The sequence below is a fragment of the Mobula birostris genome, chromosome 15, assembly GCF_030028105.1.
Source record: "Mobula birostris isolate sMobBir1 chromosome 15, sMobBir1.hap1, whole genome shotgun sequence".
Lineage (NCBI taxonomy): Eukaryota > Metazoa > Chordata > Chondrichthyes > Myliobatiformes > Myliobatidae > Mobula > Mobula birostris.
In genome coordinates this window covers 46,505,760-46,519,649 of record NC_092384.1, presented here as the reverse complement: position 1 = coordinate 46,519,649, position 13,890 = coordinate 46,505,760, and the positions used below count along the sequence as shown (strand labels likewise).

Sequence of the window (13,890 nt, the reverse complement as noted above, 5' to 3'; positions counted from 1 at the left end):
CATCCTGCTTTACATTCAATCAGAGGGTATTTTCCAGTGTGTCCTCACTGCATATCACCTAAACATCCATTAAAGACCTTAAAGATCCATAACCCAACAAAGACAACGTTCAACCAACACACATAAAAGTTGCTGGTGAACGCAGCAGGTCAGGCAGCATCTCTAGGAAGAGGTACAGTTGATGTTTCGGGCCGAGACCCTTCGTCAGGACTAACTAAAAGAAGAGACAGTAAGAGATCTGAAAGGGGGAGGGGGAAATCTGAAATGATAGGAGAAGACAGGAGGGGGAGGGATGGAGCCAAGAGCTGGACAGGTGATTGGTAAAAGGGATATGAGAGGATCATGGGACAGGAGGCCCAGGGAGAAAGAAAAGGGGGAGGGGGGGGAGAAGAGCCCAGAGCCACTTTTCAGCAAAGGCAGACATCTGTGAAGAAATTCACTGTTGCGTTCAATGTCTTTATCTGAGGAAAAAGAATGTTTCAATAACAAGACCTCAAATCTGGCACAAAGCTCATAGTTGACTGGCCAGCAGTGATCCCAGGCTTCCTTTATAGGCCTATCTCAAATCAATGCAGTGATATTACTAATGCTATATTCACAAAGCAGACTGTCAGCATCTTCCTGCAGACCAACTTCCCCAGAAATGAAGATCTAATATCACTCATTGGGCAGGTGATGTTATTCAAATGCCCTACACTAAACCTGTTAAACTCTATTCCAGGTTCCATTGTGGTAAGAGATTACAGGGAGGTAGAGAAATAATTAAAGGTGACCCTGAATGCCCCCTTGAAAATACAGGAAAACTGACTTATAAACACTCAAATACAAGATGACACTAGGAACATCAAGATACTTCCATGGGAGTAAGAGGTACTTCCAATCATTAACCTTGTCAATAACGTCCTGCCTCATCTGTGACAGAATCTGTGGGCCCCCCATTTGGCATCTCAGAATCCACAGAATTAAGAGTTGAAATAAATCAGCTTCGATACTTAGAAAATGAAGCAGTTTAAGGCTAGAGGAGACAGCAAATTGGATTCCAATCGCTTCTCCAAAAATGGCGGGGAAGGTAAATAACTCTATTCAAGTTGTTCATTCCAGGTTAAATCTGCTGTTTAATAAGATTATTAAATTCCTATGTTCAAAATGCTTACCCTAACACCAAAGAACTTTTTGCAAGGAATGTGAACATTTGAGATTTGGGGGAACTACTAAAACTGAGGCTCTGAATAAATGCATTAACTTTCATCAATAACAGTTGATTTCACTTTGTTTTAAAAATCAATTCTATGCAATTTGGTTTCATTCTGAGATGTTTTTACTTGACTGAACAAAAGCAGAGACAAAAGAGGACATTAGTATGTACTTTAATAATATTAAAAACAATATATTCAGTCACCCAGATTAATATGAATAAAATACTTTTCAGAAATACATGGTTAAGTTATAGAGAGAAAACTTATAAATTCACAATTTTCTATCCATTATGTACAAAGGAATCTTTAAAAAACAAAACATATTAAAACTAAATGCACAACGTAAATAATCACGAGATAAAGTTCAGTAACCAGATTACATAAAATAATTCCAATGAAGTCTTGATTCCATTCTGTATTTGTTTAGAATTGTAAATTGTGATTAATATCCTGAATTTGGGATATTTATACTCTTGTGAGTGAAGAGACCAAGGACTGCAGGATGGAACACACTTCTCATTTTTGTGGGACCCAGCACTATGTACTTGGATAAGCTTCAGGAATTCTGATTCTCTTCCCACAATATCTTTAAGTTCAATTTCAGATTAGAAAACAGTTCCATTTCTTACCACCACCCATCTTTTAATGGTTTAATGCCAAATTATAAACACTTGTACTCAATGTTCAATATCATTTAAATCACTATTGTCCTTACAATTATCTAGAGACTTTGATCCTACTGTTTAGGAATACATTCTTCAAACTCTGGAGATGAACTGAAAATGCACAAAACCTATGAAGGCATCACAGCATTTCCTCTTATTTAGAAAGAAAAGTACCACCTTGCTTTTTGGACTTGTTAGGCAAAAATACGGAGCAGATAAGCAGATCTAATATGAGATTTTAAATTGTTCCATATCTATAACTCATCTAACTGTGTATAGCACTTATCAAAAGGAAATTAATTTTAGGAACAATCTAATATTGCGTTCATTTATATCTCCCTTTAAATTTAAATTTTCAATACAATATTTGAAGTCTAATCAGATGTTGAACATTTATCTGTGCAAAGTTGGGATGGTGGGATTAATATTTTTTCTATATTAATGTCCACCAAAACTATCTGTTGAGATAAAGAAGAGGAATACAGTCCTGTTTGGCAGGACAAGCCAATTAACTGCAGTAAGACAAAATGTGCTTCCGTTCAGCTTCTCGCTCTGTCTCACTAACAGTGACTTCCTTATTGATGTGTAAAAATCCTGTGTACATGCAGACATGATCTGAACCTTTATACATTAATCCCTTCCACATAATCACTTTCTCTGGACCCCTTTAATCTTCTAACTTTTCTAAATGCCAAGATTGCTGCAACTGCATTAAGCAGATAGACTATGATAGCCAGGCAGCCACAAAGACCACCGACAATATCCGCACCATGCAGACTGCAGTTAAACCCTTCATACCCCTTACTTTTGTACATGGCCTCCCTCTCTTTACACACTTGTGAATTGTAGCTCTCAATCAGGTGTTGGAAATAAAAATAAACTGCGGGTATATAACCAACTGCTATTGCTGTATCTAATGCACATTCAATAATCATTAAGAAAGGAAATTTCCAAGGTATCCGAGCTAGGCCTAAAACTAACAAAAGGCATGCCAAAGACATCAAAGCCCCACTGTATGCCATGGTGGCAACGACTGTAGGCAGCTTTAGCTGATAAAATGCAACATCCAGTTCTTTTACTTTTTCAGCCTCTGCTCCTTGAAATCCACTATAGGCTGATCCAAATGTGTAGTAGTAGAGGCTTCCTAGGCTGGAGAGATCTGTGTAGCCCCCAGTGCCACTGTAGGAGATTGCCCCACACACCAGAATTAACAGATTCAGCAACACCTCCACCAACTGACAGAGACCTGCAGCAAAACAACCAAAACACAACCAGCTATTATCTAAATGCCAGGATGTGAACTTTTAACTCTTTCACTTGAAGACTGGGGTGAATGAAAAATAATCTGTTGTGATTTTTTTTCCTAATTTGTTTCAAGTGCAAATGTGCTTTTTTTAAATATAGGAATACAACCATCCACTTGTGTAAAGAGGAGCAGAGTTAATGTTTGGGTCAACTTTGTTAACCCTGGTTCTCGCCCCACAGATGCAACCAAAGTATTTCTGGCATTTTCAGTTTTTAGTTTAGATTTCCAGTATATGCAGTTTCCTAAAATTTTCACTTATGGTCATTCCACACTATTAGAACAAAATAATGTTACCATTTCATGCACTTTATCAAGGGCCACATGGAAGCAACTGTTTCTGACTTTTGAATGCTTTAATAGTTACATACAGGGTCTTTCTTTTTTTGTGAAATTTAAAATGGCTTCTTTGTTATACTGGGGAATGCTAGAAAGTCTCTAACTAGACAGTTGCTTGGGTTTTTAGAGATAGCAGGGTGCTATTAACCAATGGTCATGTATCGTTTTGTTTTCGGATACCATGCTGTATCATATGACTGTGGACGGGTTTTTGGTGGGGAGTCGGAGGAGAGACGGGGAGGACGGTGGACGGGGTTTTTGGGGGGAGTCGGAGGAGAGATGGGGAGGACGGCGGATGGGGTTTTTGGCGGGGAGTCGGAGGAGAGACGAGGAGGACGGTGGGCGGAGTTTTTGGCGGGGAGACGGAGGAGAGATGAGGAGGATGGTGGACGGGGTTTTTGGCGGGGAGTAGGAGAGACGGAGGACGGTGGACAGGGTTTTGGGGGGGAGTCGGAGGAGAGACGGGGAGGACGGCGGACGGGGTTTTTGGCGGGGAATCGGAGGAGAGACGGGAAGGACGGCGGACGTGCGAAAGGCTCCGGTCGATCACTCCGGGTGGTCCTGAGCCGTGAGTCGACAGGATCCGGGCGGTTGTCAGGAATTTACTGAGCTCCAACGGTTGCGTGCGAAGAACTTGGACTTTGATAAGTGTTGGCGCTTTTTTTTTCATTACTTCCCTTTCTGCATTGAATTTATATTAATGTCATAGAATTAGTAATATCTATATAAGTGTACTTGTTAAAATTTTCTGGGTGTGCTGGCTGATGATTGATGTTTGGGATTGATTCAGGCGGCAACTGACCCTGTGGGGAGTGTTGAAGCAGGTGCTGGGTGGGATTTCCTCTAGACATATACGAGCCAATATAACTGAGCGTTACAGTTATTTGTTCACAGGAAAAAATCAGAAATGAAAGCACAAAAGAACCAGCAACGATTGAAATGAATTTGTACCTACTGGGGTATTCATGGAACACAAGAGGTTCTCTAGATACAGGAAATACAGATCACATACACACGCACACACACAAAATTGTGGAGGAACGCAGAAGGTCGCCAATGCCAGAGTGAAGCCAAACACAAACTATAAAAATAATACCTTGTATTTCTTCTGGGTGGTCAATAATCCAATGATATGAACATTGAATTTTCCAAATTTGGTAACCTGCACCTCCTAGCCTCCTTTCTCTTTTCTTCTGATCTATCCAGGTGCTTGCACTAGCTTTCTCCACTACCACCTGAGCTCCTATCATCCAGATTTGTTCCATCTGCCTCTCACTAGGACTTGTAACCTACTGGGTCTGCTACTTCTGCTCCCCTCCACAGCAACCATTTGCTCAGCATCACTCACTCACCTGATCCCACTTAACACTTTCCTTTCTTATCACATTCCCGCGTCTTGTGTCTCCACCTTCGGCATCGGCCTCTGTCACTACCTCCGCCGTCCCCTTCTCCCCATTGGCTCCATCTACTGTTCTTTTTCTCGCTCTCTCCTTTATCTATCACCTACCATCCACTGTCAATTGTAACCTCCTTCCTTTCCCCCTCGTTGGTCCACCTGCCCATCATCCCCCTCCTCATGTGGTTCCACCTGTCAGCTGAGCTGCCAGTCCCTGCCTCATCTTCTTGTCTCTTTATACAGACTATCTCCCATCTACACTCTACCCTGATGTAGAGTTTTGACCTGAAACATTAACCATCCCTTTGCATCCACAGACACTGCCTGACCCACTGAATTTCTCTAGCGGTTTGTTTATGCTCCTTTCAAAATGTATTTGTTTTTCCAATTTTTTCACAGGTTCCTTTAGCTCACCAGACATATAATGCAGATGCTGGTTTATCAAATGAAGAAAGGAAGGCTTGTTTAGAGAAAATGGGTTGGGGAATATCATGGTTCGGTGTGGGAAGGGAAATCACGACTAACTTGATTCAAAAAGAGAAAGTGTACAGAAAGCTCAGCATTCAGGCAGCGTCTGTGAAAAGCAATATAGTTAATGAGTCATGCGGGGCCTTTATCTGAGCAGGAAAAGAGCAAATCAAGGTAGCTGAAGAAGTGAGAAGTTGGGGGAGGTAGATGGGGAAAACACAGGGGGCTTCTCATACTGAAATTAGATACTAAATGTGGCAGTTAAAATCAGATTAAAGAGGAGACACAAAACTTGGCAGTGTAGGGGAACAGAGGATCGGTTGAGCAATCTAGGGCTTTTCTCTTTACAGCAATGGAGAATGAGAGGTGGTTTGATGGAGGTGTATAAGATTATGAGAGGCATAGATAGAGTGGACAACCAGATCCTTCTGAGGGCAACAAAGGCCAATGCGGGAGAACATCTGTTTAAGGTGAGTGGAAGAAAGTTTAGGGGAGATGTTATATGCTCTTTTACAGTCCAAGAGTGGTGGGTGCGTGGAATCCACTGCTGGGGGTGGTAGTAGAGGCTGATACAATAGGGAAATTTAAGAGACTCTTGTATAGGAACATGGATGTTAGAAAGATGGAATGTTATGGGCTGTGTAGGAGAAAAGGGTTAGATTGATTATGGATATATAGGTCAGCACAACATCATGGACCAAAGGGCTCCTGCTGTACTATGTTCTAAGAGATTGCAGATACTGGGATCTTTAGCAGCACACAAAATCCTGGAGGAACTCAGCAGGTCAGGCAACAATTATGAAGGGAAACAGACACTCAACATTTCAGATGAGACCCTTCATTTGGATCATTCTTTGTCAGTTCCTTTGTCTGATGTGATCGTCATCTAATTTTCAATTACCCCTGTAACTGCTGCATTCAGTCTCCAGTTTTACACTATCACAGAGATTAATTTCTTTCATCCATTGTCCTCCCCACCTTCTCTGCACTATTGACTAACTTGTTTCCTCCTTCCCAGTTCTGACGATGGGTCACAAACCTAAAATATTGATTGTTTCTCCTTCCACAGATGCTGCATGACCTGCTGAGAAATATTTTATATTTTTGCTTTAGATTTCCAATCTTAATGGTGCTTATTATTTATTTTTGCTCCTAACTGATTATTCAGAAGCCTCACTAGTCCATTGCATTTTTAGCCACAGTTAATTTTGAATGTTGTGACAATGTGCCTTGAAATTTCTCTTAATATACTCCCACCACATAGAAGAAAGGGACAATGTTATACCCTCAATAGGGCAAGACAACACAACTTGTGTGCTTAAATAGTGCAATCACATTGTCACCAATATCCATTGCAAATTATCAATAATATATGCATACATTCTTTGTTATCCCCAGGAATGGTACACAACATCAAAACAAAAATGTGGAAAATGTATTCACTGCCTTTATTAAGAATCTGGCTGTGCTGATTACTCCTCCTGGTAGAACCTTTATTATATTCATTCTATTACCATATAGGAGCCTGGACAGATAAACAAGGTGGTTAAAACCTTCATTGCCTGGGATAATGAGCGCCAGGGTTGGGATGGCATGTTACTGCTGTACAAAACATTAGTGAGACTACAGTTAGAATGTTTTGAGCAGTTCTCATTGCCATCACATCAGAAAAATGCAATAAACCCAGACAGACTACAGAAAAGATTCACAGGGATGTTGTCAGAACTGGAGCGCTTGAGTGAAAAGGACATTCTGGGCAAGCTGGGACTAGTTTCCCTGAAGTGAAGGAAGCTAAGGGGTGATCTTAATGAGATTTGTCAAGTCGTGACAGGCACTGATAAGATGGATTGTCACAGTCTTTTTCATGGGGTAGGGGAGTCTAAAACTAGAGAGCTTCAGTTTTAAAGTAAGGGTGGGAGAAGAATTAAAGAGAACCTGAGCGGCACATTCACCACAACATGGAGGTTAATGCATATATGGAATAAGCTGCCAGTTTTAAAGGACATTTGGACAGGTAGATGGATAAGAAAGTTTTAGGGATATGGGTCATATGCAGGCTAATTGAACTGAGCTGAAGAAGACCCCTTGGTTGGCATGGATGAGTTAGACCAAAGGTCTGATTCCGTCCTGTATAACCCCTTGGTCTGACCCCTTAGCTGGCATGGATGAGCTAGACCAAAGGTCTGATTCCCTCCTGTATAACTCCATGGCTCTGGATTTCATAAAACTGAAATTAAACAAAAGAGTAAGTGTTTATGTTGTAATGAAAGATGGTTAAATAACTGGTGCACACAACCAGTTGAACTAGAAATGTTCCATTCTTTCTGTTCTCTACGTGACTCTATGCAAAAACAATTTTGAAATGTTTTCAGTTCAAAACAAATTTCAAAAGAACTATTTCAAATCAGGAAGAAGAAAAAGGTGATTCCGATCATTTTACCCTAACAAGCATGTGTTAGATCATCGAATGAATCTTTCCAACCTGGTTATTTGAACTGTTAAACTGCTGCCACACAAATACTAGCAACTTCCAGACCAAGATTGTGATTAACAAATACTTCAATTGCTGGCTCATGTGCTATTCAAACTTGGGACCCAAAATGTGAAATAATGTAGGGCCAGGAATGAACTACTCAATTGAGCTATATAGCCATGACAAAACAAATATTCTCAGCATTTTAGAGCTATTCCTCTCAGCAGAAAACAGCTGTCCTTGGGAATAGTTTAGGATTAATCTTATAGCTTGCGTGTTTCTGTCATATAAAGTACATTTTTTTTCGTGAGTAAGTATCTAATGCTGTATCGCAGTAAACAGATTGAGAAGATTATTCATACTAACCAAGAAATATTAATTCTCAAAAACAAAACATTAATTTTAGAAGGAATTTTATGTTCTGTACAGACCATGTAAAGTATGTAAATAGTTGAAAACAACTTCAAGGTTTATTTGTCATATAAATTAAATAAATTAGAAGCAGTTTTATTTACTTTCAAGGAAACAAATGCAAAAAATACAGGAATTAAAATCTGATGCTGAGTTTAATTTGTTCACTTATCACTTCCTGCCAGCATATAACTGGATCCTGTTATGCCACTTATCTAAATTAAAATTCTCATACTTAATTTTGAGTCTCTCCATTTCCTAACCCTGCAATCATCTGAATTGTCCATACTACTCCTGTACAATGACTCATTCATTTCTGAATTTAAATTTCCAATCACTAGCATCACCAAGACTTAAGTGAAAATGCTTTTTGAAATAATTCTCTCCCCAACTACTTTCTTTTTCCCTCTAACCTCCTTATATCCATGTGTTTGAATAGACTTTTGACCTTCTGTCCAAACATCTTTACATTTGTTTCACAATAGCTCTATGGAGCACCATTTTGCTAATGTTAAATGCAATATAGAAATTCTATTTCTTGTTCTGTGCAAAACTTTAGTGTTTACCATACTTAATCTACTTGTACGATCTTACCTCGATTTGTGCAGAGGTAACGACACTTGTAACAATTTAGAATTTCTTCTGAATCATCATGATTGAAGTAATGCATCTCAGGTCTTTTGTCTTCAGTTATGATATATTCAGGTGATACAGTTTCAGTATGGCTATTAAGAAGAAGAATACAATGTTTGTTCTGTTGTGGCCAGAAAAGTTACAGAACAACTAAGTTATGTAGTGAAACTATTCCAAAAACATTAGCCATAAGACATGGATTATCTATAATATATGCACTGGTTTAAAAATATCTGAAATTGCGTTTTGTCTATGTGAAGTCATGGTAACTGCTCCAACTCAGCTAGTGGAATTGATAGAAAATTGTTAAAATTAGTTACCTGAATTGACTATTTAATGTTTTGAATCTTTTTAAACAGGTATCCTTAGATCATTACTTTTATTTTACCTTATTTTTCCCAATTTGTAGTCCAAAATAACCCACTGCCGATATGACATTTCTGTTTACAACTGACATAGTTTAAGAAGAAACACTACATTAATGCCAACCTACATGTGGATGTGTTGTTTTAATTAACTTCAAACTGATGTCAACATTGAAGCTTTGGACACTACCTCACTTTTTTTTACTATACAGTATTTCTGTTTTTGCACATTTTTAATAATCCATTCAATATAGGTAATTGATTCACTTGTTCATTATTATGTTTTATTTTTTCTCTCTCTCTCTGCTAGATTATGTATTGCATTGAACTGCTGCTGCTAAGTTAACAAATTTCACGTCACATGCCGGTGATAATAAACCTGATTCTTATTCTGATTATTCTGCTTTTAGACTCTTATAAGTACCTAAAGTATTTTACCCTACTGCCCAGCTTGCAATTTTTATCAATCATAGATTTTCTTTCCACTATTTTTCTACAGATTCACGATCAGAGACAAGGTCGTAAAATTTATCCATTTCAGAAAAGATCAAATTTTGATTCTTAGGTTTTACTGATTTGGCATGCAGGTGCCAAGCGAAGATAATCACTTTGACTTCTGGTGTCTTCCATTATGAAGTGCCCATTTCATTAAACACTAATTGAACAATATTTTGACTAGCTACTACTCTTCTCCATAACTTACACATGCTTCTTACTTTTTATGTCTGTAAACTTGACCATCATCTGGTAGTGGAGTTTCTTTTTCATATCTGTAATTTGGCTGGTGTTTGCTATGTGATGAGTTTTCATACGTTTGTGAATGTTCTCTCTCACGTTTGTAGTGATAGTCTCGATTCTCCCCTTTACGATATTCCCTTTCCATTCTGTTCTCATCATCCCTCACATGATGTCCATGGTGGTGGGGATCTCTAACTCGAGATCTCTTCCCTTCATGCATTTCCCTCCTCACATCTCTCTCTGGGTCCCTGTTTCGTTCTGAGTAGTCCCTTCCTCTGGAGTTTCTGCTGCCATCGTCCTGATTTTTGCGAGGACGGGAATGACTCTTATGATGTCGATCATTATGGAAGTGCTCCCTTTTATGACCACCTCGTTCACTTAAATTTTTTGCAGCTCTGTTTTCAGGGTAATTTGCTGGGTTGGCCATCTTCTGTTGAAATAGCTGGGGGGAGAAAGAATATTTAAGGTATGGTAGAATAAAGCCTCAGAAGTACAAGAACCGTGAGTTACTGGGTGATGTTCCCCATATTCATTTTAAACTCACGGGGCTACATTCTCCTGTTCCATTTAACTTTATCCAGACCCCATTGGCATGGTCTGTTTAAACTCATCGAGACCCTGTCCCCACACTTCTCTTAAACCTGCCAGTGTGGTATTTCCACATTCTGCTATTCTCAGTTTTAAAACGCGAACACGAGGGATTCTGCAGATGCTGGAAATTCAAGCAACACACGTAAAAGTTGCTGGTGAACGCAGCAGGCCAGGCAGCATCTCTAGGAAGAGGTACAGTCGACGTTTCGGGCCGAGACCCTTCGTCAGGACTGACTGAAGGAAGAGCTAGTAAGAGATTTTAAAGTGGGAGGGGGAGGGGGAGATCCAAAATGATAGAAGACAGGAGGGGGAGGGATGGAGTCAAGAGCTGGACAGTTGATTGGCAAAAGGGATATGAGACGATCGTGGGACAGGAGGCCCAGGGAGAAAGAAAAGGGCTCCCTTCTCCAGCCTCGTATCCCTTTTGCCAACCAACTTTCCAGTTCTTAGCTCCATCCCTCCCCCTCCTATCTTCTCCTATCATTTCGGATCTATCCCCCCCCCACTTTCAAATCTCTTACTATCTCTTCTTTCAGTTAGACCTGACGAAGGGTCTTGGCCGGAAACGTCGACTGTACCTCTTCCTACAGATGCTGCCTGGCCTGCTGCGTTCACCAGCAACTTTGATGTGTGTTGCTTGAATTTCCAGCATCTGCAGAATTACTGGTGTTTACCCCTAACAGTCTATTGTTTTTTTTTGAGGATCCGAAGTTGTGCTGATCGTCTCAGAAAAAAATAATATGAACCACACCAAATATTTGGAAATCCGACACCACGGCACCTGATCGAAACTAGCTCTGGTGAAACTCGACTGCGAACCAAAACGTGCCTAAATTATAATGAGTCCCCGTCAAGGTAACACTTACGACGGCTACTCCCGCGAGAAATCTTGTTGGGAAAGTACTTACTTAGTCTGCTGAACCATAAAGGTACACCTGGAATCACACAATACAAACGATCAGTGCAGGCTAAAGATTAGAAAGCACCAATTTATCCCGCGCTTGATTTTTGTTTTAAGATGAAAATAGTAGCGTTATCAGCTAAAATCTTCTTTAAACTACTCAAACTGTTGCGCCCAAGTTTCAGAGTTTCTATGGTAGCGACAGCTCGTCTTTCTGTACTCCTTCCCACTGCCAGAAGCCAAGCCCCTCCCTCTCCCGTAAGGTTCATTCAGATGAGGTGTTGCCTACGTGAAATTCAGGGGGAAATAGGAGTTGTCTTCTTTAGATGATGACATGAACATCCATTTCCTGAAAGCACACTTGGCTGAAGACCGGGCGTTATTTGGTCTCTTTCCCCACCCGTATGTATTTGTAGTATTTGTTAGTTTACCAAACTATCAAAAGAAAACAATTAATGCAACCAATAGGAATGACCGTAAGAGCAGGATTTAAATCGGCTGTATTCAGACTGGCGAGTGCCTTGGTTCGGCAGGGAAACCTAGAAAGCCAAGCTCTGTATCTGGCGTAGAGAGAAGTAACACATGTCCTTTCAACCTCAGCTTCGTGTCTCGGATATAAATCACAATGAAAGCAGGGTTTTAGATCTCTTGGGTGTGGGGATTCTAGACCATTCTAGACCAGTCCCGAATAAGGCTCAGGCTCCATGTACGTATTAGAACAAATGTAGCTTTTACAATTTGGATGGCAGAGTGGCTGATGGTATGGTCCGGGGGCGTCACATCCTGCACTCCCTGAATAAATTCAGCCCAAAACCGCACCTGCAACTTGCAATATATTCATGCTAATACCAAAGCAATCTATTTCAGCTTAAACTAAGCAACCAGCAATACAGATTGAAGCAAAATGAGCTTTTACTTTGGAAAGTTCATTTGGCTTATGGACAATTTGAAGTTCATTAAAAATATCTGTAGAAAATTAATTTAGAATATTATATTTGGAGTAACCAAAACAAAATTAACAGAATGGAACTTCAGCTTTGACATTAGGGTAGTCTTCAAATAATGAGTGATTAGTGCATGGTATATATAGCCATTCACTTAAAGAAAGGCTAAATTGATTTATCTACTTATTTATTATTTATTTAGAGAGGTCAGAGTGGCAATTAAAAATTATTAATTTATAGTTAGTGATCTATGAATTAAGATAGGTCAAAGGTCAATCCAATCTCGATGATCTAAATGTCTATTGAGGCATAAGTAAGTTAGGAATAATGTAATATCTCGAGATTTCAATTTCCACTGAGATGCTCATGTTCACAGTTTCTTAAGCTCACTGCCTATCACCCAACTATGCCCCAGTTTTCATTAAGTGCTAGATCTTTAGTCATTTTTGATCTTCAAAACCATGAAATTTTCTGTAGTGATTTGTGTTTCTCCACCAGACTAAATATTAAGATTAAGCTTCTGCATTTCTAATCTACCAACTAGTTGTTAAATTTAAGGTAAGGCTATCTTGCCTACAAATGCCCCTCCCCCCTCATTGCTTTTTTTGCTGAGCATTTCACTTTTCTGCTGGTCTTTCAGATTTTACTAGAGTGTTGTTTCTGGCTGAAAAGTCACTCTCATGCTATCTGGTCCATTTCTCCATTATCTCTGAATCGGCTTCAATATAATTGGTATAAGTCATCAAATTTATTGTTTTGCGGCAGCAGTACACTGCAATAGACAATAAAAAACTATAAATTACAACAAGGTGTATACATGTATAAAGAAATTAAATAATTGGTGCAAAAAGGGAGGGGAAAATGATGAGGAAGTGATCATAGATTCATTGTCCATTCAGAAATCTGATGGCGGAGGGTAAGAGGCTGTTCCTGAAACGTTGAGTGTGTGGCGTCAGGCTCCTGTACCTCCTCCCTGATGGTAGTGATGAGAAAAGAGCATGTTCTGGGGGCCCTTAGCGATGGATGCTGCCTTCTGAGGTATCGCCTTTTGAAGGTGTCCTGGATGCTGGGGAGGCGGGTGCCCACGATGGAGCTGGCTGCGTTTTTAGCCCTCTGCAGGTTTATCCAATCCTGAGCAGTGGCCCTTCCAAACCTGATACTGATGCAACCACTTAGAATGCTCTCCACAGTACATCTGCAAACATTTGAGAGAATCTTTGGTGACATACCAAGTTTCCTCAAACTCCTAAAAGGCACTGTCATGCCCGCTTTGTAATTCCATCAATACGCTGGGCCCAAGATAGATCTTCAGAGATGTTGACACCCAGGAATTTGAAACTGCTCACATTTTCCACTGCTGATCCCTCGATGAGGACTGGTGTGTGTTCCCTCGATTTCCCCTTCCTGAAGTCCGCAGTCAAATCCTTGCTCTTACTGATGTTGAGTGCAAGGTTGGTGTGACTCCAC

The 13,890-nt window shown here is 40.0% G+C and overlaps 1 protein-coding gene across 1 annotated transcript; it reads right to left on the bottom strand.

Moving 5' to 3' along the window:
• Positions 1-1,404: 1,404 nt before the first annotated feature.
• Positions 1,405-11,700, bottom strand: marveld3 (MARVEL domain containing 3). The gene is made up of 4 exons (XM_072279174.1): positions 11,487-11,700; positions 9,966-10,429; positions 8,846-8,976; positions 1,405-3,107 (listed from the first exon to the last, which is right to left on the bottom strand). Exons 2-4 carry the CDS (start codon positions 10,412-10,414, stop codon positions 2,485-2,487), a joined length of 1,203 nt encoding a protein of 400 aa, XP_072135275.1. The 5' UTR covers positions 10,415-10,429; positions 11,487-11,700; the 3' UTR covers positions 1,405-2,484.
• Between the last annotated feature and the right edge of the window lie 2,190 nt (positions 11,701-13,890).

Coding starts and splice junctions, on each gene's coding strand:
- marveld3 (XM_072279174.1), bottom strand. CDS start 10,414: ATGGCCAACCCAGCAAATTACCCTGAAAACAGAGCTGCAAAAAATTTA. Junction 8,977..9,965: donor CAAGTTTACAGACATAAAAA/GTAAGAAGCATG, acceptor TCTTCTTAATAG/CCATACTGAAACTGTATCAC. Junction 3,108..8,845: donor TTACCTCTGCACAAATCGAG/GTAAGATCGTAC, acceptor GTTTTGCTGCAG/GTCTCTGTCAGTTGGTGGAG.